This window comes from Phoxinus phoxinus, assembly GCF_949152265.1.
Source record: "Phoxinus phoxinus genome assembly, chromosome: 9".
NCBI lineage: Eukaryota > Metazoa > Chordata > Actinopteri > Cypriniformes > Leuciscidae > Phoxinus > Phoxinus phoxinus.
Window position 1 is genome coordinate 26,753,776 of NC_136884.1, and position 6,782 is coordinate 26,760,557.

The following is a 6,782-nucleotide window of genomic DNA, read 5'->3' on the forward strand; positions in this document are numbered from 1 at the left end:
GAATGTGCGCAGGGCCTCGTCTGAAAAAACTTTTCGGCAGCAGTGAGCCTCAACAGCTCATCTAGGGAGTGCCCCTTGAAGGGAGCGTACAAGGGCAGCACACCACGTGGAGAATGCGGGCATCGATCCCGCTACCTCTCGCTTGCGCCTCCTGCTTCCTACCAATTGAGCCAAAGTAAGCTCAAATGAGCCAATCGCGTTTCTCTGCTGTGGCTTACTTTTGACCAATCGCGTTTCTCTCCTGTGGCTTACTTTTGACCAATCGCGTTGCTGTCCTATGGCTTACTTTTGACCAATCGCGTTGCTCTCCTGTGGCTTACTTTTGACCAATTGCGTTGCTCTCATGTGGCTTACTACTTTTGACCAATCGGCGGCCGCTATTATTGTCATCTTTGCAACAGGTAAGGCTATTCTTCATTACTGTATAATCGTTCATTATTTATTCGTATACAGTGTGTATTTTGGGAAAATAAAACATGCCAATATAGCTAGCTAGCATGTATAGCACACGTATTCTTAAGTACCTGTGAACCTGTAACATTTCCCATGATAAATACAGTAAAAAACATGTCAATACTGTCAAGTTAATTAGCCGGCCGCTAATTAAGCTAACGTTATATCCTGAGACAATTTTTTTGTTGTTGTTAATTTAGTATTTTTTTTTGTGTCATTACATTATAATGTTTTATTCATATATATGTTATACTATGTCCTCTGTAGAGGACACCAGGACTTATAAAATATATACCAAAACGATTTGATTTACAATTTTACGTTTTAGATCTGTTTGATGATCATATTTTTACCTTTACATTATTGTGTGCTTCCTAATCTCTGCCACAAAAGCTAAACAAAACAAAATGATTTATGCATGGCATGATACCAGCAAGATTGTACCAAGAAGTGTTACTTGATGCTGTCAAGATACTGTGGGTAATAGCTAAATATGATAAGATTGTACAGTATTTTAATATGAATCAATGCTACTACAATTACTTAGCGACTCCAGGACAGCAGTGAATGATTTGTAAATGAATTAAGCCCATTGTAAGTTCATTGAATGCTGAAAGGTTTTATAAATCCAGTGTTTCAATTATTTAATGATTTACAGTCATATAGGCAAGGCTAGTCAAGACAAGTTTATTTGTAGAGCACAATTTGTACATTAGGCAATTCAAAGTGATTTACAGTTGTATATAATAACAATAATGCTGGTAAAATCAATTCATAAAACATATGATCATTAATCAATTACATTAAAAACAAATGGTGTAGCACAATACTTTCAGTTGGAATATGACAGCTATGTTCTGTTTATGCCTGTGTCCTTTCAGATTATGTATGCATACCCGGTTTTTCGAAAAACCTCTGAGGGTCGACTCCTCATGGGGCCAACTGAGGAGGCCAATAGGAGTGAGATCACGGTGGCAGGGAGGGCCAGGTGTAAGGAGGAGGTCCTGGCTGAGGCCACTGCCTTTGTGAGGCAGAATGGAGGGAATCCTGGAGACCAGTTCCTGGTTCTGGCTCACTGCAAGATCCAGTTTGGGAAACACCAGGGCCAGAAGTTCCTGTGGCTGCTGGAGAACTCACTGGGGTATGCAGTGTATCTGGTCAGCAGCATTTTGGGGGAGGAGGAGAGGAACAACCCACTGTCGGCAAACAAACACCTGTTCCTCAGATACACCTCGCAGATCAGGGAGGTAGGTGAGGCTGTGGAGGTGTATCAGAAAAAACAGGCCATGCTGCAGGAGGCCCAGAGGACGGGAGACTCTGGATGTCTGATGGTGGAGTTTGGTGATTTTAAGGGTAGGTCAATGAAGGAGGTGTATGAGGACCCAAGCAAGGAGGCCCAGGCTCTCATCACCTACCTAAAGAAGGCAAAGGCCAGGCCCAACACCAACATGGCCCTTTTCAAAGCATACGTGCTGAAGAGGCAGGCTCCAGCCCACATGCCCACCACCACTGTGCCCGCTGCATCTGCCCCTACTGCTGCTGTGCCCACTGGCACTATGTATGTTCCTCCTCCACCTGCTGGCACTCAGAACAGGCCACTGCTGGTGACCAAGGTGAAGGCCCTTTTGGCGCGGGGGAAGCATTTATCTGCTTCACAGCTGGCACACAAGATTTTGTCTCCAGCCAAACCCTGTAAGTGATTTGCCAGCTTTAAAATCATTACAGTAGCCTATATATTATGCAGTATATATGTCTAACGAAAATACGTGTTTTGTCAACAGCAGCTGCAGGACCACGTTTCCCTCCTGCGTCTGAGTCCGCAGCCCGGAGACGACTCTTTACATGTGGTGAGTATCACTTAACGCATACAAGTGTGTTGGTGACATGTGCTTAGTGTTTTATGTTATTTTACAGACTCTGCTGCTAGGGATTTTTTTGAGGAGGAAGATGACGAGGAGATGGCAACTGTAGCTTCACAAGCTGAGGAGCAACTTCCTCAAGGTATGTAAATCTTAAACAATATTTTACAAACAATTCTGTGACAACAGTATTTTTTAAATGACATATCATATTCTTTTATTTTACAACACAGAGGAATGGCACTTCTCAGGTGTCAATCTACATTCACTCTTTGAGTGAACATCTTCAAAGCAAAAAGGGAATTTAAAGGTGTATGTAAAAGGTTTTTATTTCATTTTTTATCATAATCACAGACTAAAGCTCATTCTTGTCATCTCACACGTCCCCCACTCCCCTTGGAATAAGTGGCTGTTGTAGTTAGAGGCACTCACAGTGTTTGGGCTGCTTTGCTTCACATTTTGCTTATCCCATCTCATTTTTCTTCTTGTATTTGTCCTAATGGTGCTTGGGTGATAAACAGGATGATTTTCACTGCTTCCTTCCATCGTTTCATCATCATGTTGCCTGTCTACTAATCATAAATGCTTTGCACTAAACCTTGTAATCGCAGTAGCTGTCCAGCAGAGCTGAGAAAGTCATGCAGTGAAAGTCTAAAACAATAAGATAATTATGTTGTGTCTTTTTACGCTCCAGCCACTGCGGCCTTGAGAGGCCCTGCTCCTGCCCTGGCTCGTTCTCCTGCCCCGGCTCGTGCTCCTGCCCCGTCTCCTGCTCCTTCCCTGGCTCGTTCTCCTGCCCCGGCTCGTGCCCCGGCTCGTGCTCCTACCCCTGCTCCTCCAGCATTGTGGACCCCTGGCCAGGTGTCCCATTCGCCTGCAGAGCTTCCTGTCCACTGGAACGAGCAACTCCCATCTTTCCAGCAGGACTGGATCAGAAAGACTCTGTTCAGGGCCAACGCAAAAACAGGGAAGCCTGAGCTGATGCCACATCCCAACTTCTGGTGGTACCCTCCCCAGCCCCCGACCGTCTTCACCCAGCCCCCTGCTTCTCCTGATATCTTCTTCTGCCGCCCTCTGTTCCTCTGGATGCCGCTGAAGATGTGGTCCATTCCACTTGTCTGTGTCCAGCCAGCCTGCAATAACCACAAGCTGACAGCTGCTGGCCTTTATCGCACTGTGCGCAAGGTCCTGGACATAGACGGGTGGTATGACATGGCAACAGAGTATCTGGAGTGCAAAGGGTGCAAGAAGAAGTATCCAGCCTGGTCTGAAGACATCCTGGGACAGCTCGACATGGGACACCGCAGAAAATTCCCCGCCATTCTGACATACAGGTAGAACACATTCATATTTAGAGCAATGCACTGTAATTTGTTGTACTGTATAAAATCAAATACATTGCTTTACTGACATTAACATTGAAATAGCAAGATGTGGCACTGAACATAATTATTTGACTGTCTGTAGGTACTCGTGTGACTACCGTGTAGTCATAATGATGCGGGAGAGGACCCAGGGCAACAGTGTCACGCAGCTTCACAAAAAGCTGCAGGAGCAGCACACCTCAGCGTGGTCACAGCGGACGCTGGAGTACCTCACTGTCTGTGAGCCCTTCACAGACTCCTCCATCATTGAGCCTGCAGTCTTTTCTGCGCCCCCACCCCTCCCACCCATCCCCAAACCCAAGTGGCTGTTGTCTGTGTATGCCAGGGACGTCCTCTCGCGGCTACCTGAGGTCAAGGCCAAAATAACCTCGGTCTTTGGCTCTGTCCTCAAGATGGACTCCACCAAAAAGGTATAAAAAGTCAAGTTTGAATAATAATAATTGTTATTATCTTAAATTTTTCTTACATTTGTTTATTCTACTGTTTTTTTTACATAGGTCACCAAAAAACTGGCCGGCGCTGCTGCCAACACTGCTGGTTGGTGCACTAATGTAGGCAATGAGCACGGCCAGGTGTTGGTGTCAGTGCTCACAGCGGCAGAGGGGCATGGACTGTGGCCCATGGCGGCGGGTCTCATGAAGAGGTACAGGGAGGCGGGAGTGGCACCGCCCGCCGTCATGTATGTGGACAGAGACTGCTGCAGCCCACTCGCACACGGACAGTCGCAGGTCAGAGCCATGTTCACAGAGTGGGATGAGCTCCAAGTGCGCCTAGACATTTGGCACTTCATGCGGCGCTTTGCAGCAGGTGTCATCACGGAGGCTCATCGGCTCTACGGCACCTTCATGACTCGGCTTTCCAGGTGCATCTTTGAGCTGGATCCAGATGATGTCGCTGCTCTTCGGTTGGCCAAACAGGGGGAGCTACAGGCCAGAGGAGCTGGTCCAGTCTCAGAGAAGGCCCTGGATAAGCTGATCACCAGGAAGGAGTTGGCGCTGCACTGTCGCAAGCGGACCAGAGGAGTGGAGGAGACCACCAGGAGGATCAAGGCACTCATTGAAGAGATGGACAGTGAGAAGGGGAGGGACACTCTGGGTGTACCACTGCTGGACCACGAGCGCATCCAACAGGTCTGGATAGACCAGCAGAGGCACATTGCCTGTATTCAGGACCCAGAGGGCTTCCCTCTGTACCAGAAGACAGACACAGTGAAGAAGGGTGGTGTGGAGCTCAGCTGCTATCGCTGTGCTCGTGGCTCCACCTCCTTGGAGTCTTTCCACCTCCATTTAAATCGCTTCATCCCAGGTAGGTTATAACTTTTATAACCTGCTAAAAACGTAAAACTTTTATAACCTGTTCTGCCGTTCTGAATACATAGATTATATATATTTGACTTTATTTAACCTCTAGGGACTAGTGCCAGTGATGCGCATTTCCAGGCCTATCTCCTGGAAGGCCTGATGCGCTGGAACCAGAACCGGATGGATGAAGCAGTAAGGGGAAAGACTGACCTGAGGACCTACAGCAGCGCTGAGAGGGAGGCAATGGACCGGCTCAGCCGCAAAGTGTTGAAGATGTCCCTGGATGAGCGCTACCAGCCTCCAGGGGCTTACACAGGTGAGAATTATTCATGTTAACTCAAACAAAAGATTATACATTATACAGGTGTAGGCTATGAGTGTTTGAGTGTACATTTTTATATTTTATTTCAAATACTTCAACTATTGTTGTTTAATTTAGGCTTAATTTGAGCCTTTATAGCCTAATTTATTTGCTTTCTTTTCCTAAAGTGAATTTGCTTTATTTTGCATTTATGCTTATTATTTTATTGTTTATTATTTTCATTTTTTTATCTGTTAAACTACGTCAAGCCTACAAACGATCAAACTTTGAAAAGTTTGATTGTTTGTTTGTTTCAGTTTGTTATGGACAAATAGCCACTACAGTTATAATAATGTGAATGTGCTTTGTATGTGTGTTGTTTTGCAGGGGAGCTGCTGGGTATGGAGTATCTGTACAGTCAGTCTGGGAAATCCCTGACTGTTATGGATAACCCAGAAGAGGAGGATCGGCTGGTGGAGCAGATGGATGATGAGGTGGTGCAGGACGAAGGCTTCGTTGAGGAGGAACCTGAGGACCTCACAGTGCCAGTCCTCTATGACCCCATTGAGACTGTCCCAGTCCACAGCAGCTTCCCCCAGGCCTTCAACCCCTGTCCCTCTGCACCAGGACCATCCTCACTACAGCCACCCACATCCAGCCAAGGACTGCAGCGCCCTGCTCAGCCTCCTCTGCAGTCTGCCCAGCTTCCTCAGCAGCGCCCTGCTCTGCCTCTTCTACACCCTCCTCTGCAGCGCCCTGTTCACCCTCCTCTGCAGTCTCCTCCACAGCCTTCTGTCCAGCCAAGTGCTGCCTCTGCTCCTGCAACATCAACTGGGTCCAGTGTTGCAGACCAGGCTCCTGTAAGTAAGCTGCTCATTATTAGTTTCCATTTGCTTTTACACTCTGACATTTAACATGCTATGTATTGTTATTGTAATACTTCTACAGGCTCCTGTTCTTGGACCCGATGGCATTGCGGGCTGGGATAAGGTGCAGGATCTGGCTGAGTACCTGATGTCCCTCCGTCAGGCACTCTACCTGGACGAGCAGCAGGTCACAGAGGTCATCCGTCTGTGGACTGCTCTTCCTGATGGGGACAAGAGGAGGATCCACTATCAGCCCAGACACCAGCCCAAACTGACCCACGGACGCTTCAAGGCTCCGAAAAACACAGGAGTGACACCAGGTGTGGAGAGTGTGAAGAGGTGTCTGATCGGTCATCCTGGGGGGCCGGCTCAGTGGCCCAGCACCAGTCGCTTAGTCGAGGCCATGTGCATCAAACTGTGTGCACTGCACAAGTCCCCAACTAAGAAAGATGGAGTCCGTCTTCCTCGTTGGACTAAGGTGCTCAACGATTACCACCACATCCGAGACCTGGTGCTGAACTGCCACACTCTGATGGAGGCCACGTCACTTCAGCTGTTTGTGCTGAATCAGAGGACTCTCACTCAGTGGTAAGCATGGTTTTACATATACATTTGAA

General features: G+C 47.4%; 1 protein-coding gene across 1 annotated transcript in view; it reads left to right on the forward strand.

Moving 5' to 3' along the window:
- Positions 1 to 2,255: 2,255 nt before the first annotated feature.
- LOC307004514 (uncharacterized protein) overlaps positions 2,256 to 6,782 on the forward strand; it is a gene marked incomplete at its 3' end in the record, with an annotated part of 5,241 nt that continues 714 nt past the window's right edge. The window contains exons 1-6 of the mRNA XM_079623834.1: positions 2,256 to 3,646; positions 3,780 to 4,107; positions 4,195 to 5,002; positions 5,108 to 5,314; positions 5,687 to 6,159; positions 6,248 to 6,753. Coding sequence (XP_079479960.1) covers positions 3,294 to 3,646; positions 3,780 to 4,107; positions 4,195 to 5,002; positions 5,108 to 5,314; positions 5,687 to 6,159; positions 6,248 to 6,753 — 2,675 coding nt within the window. The 5' untranslated portion in view covers positions 2,256 to 3,293. The remainder of the gene's footprint in view (positions 3,647 to 3,779; positions 4,108 to 4,194; positions 5,003 to 5,107; positions 5,315 to 5,686; positions 6,160 to 6,247; positions 6,754 to 6,782) is intronic.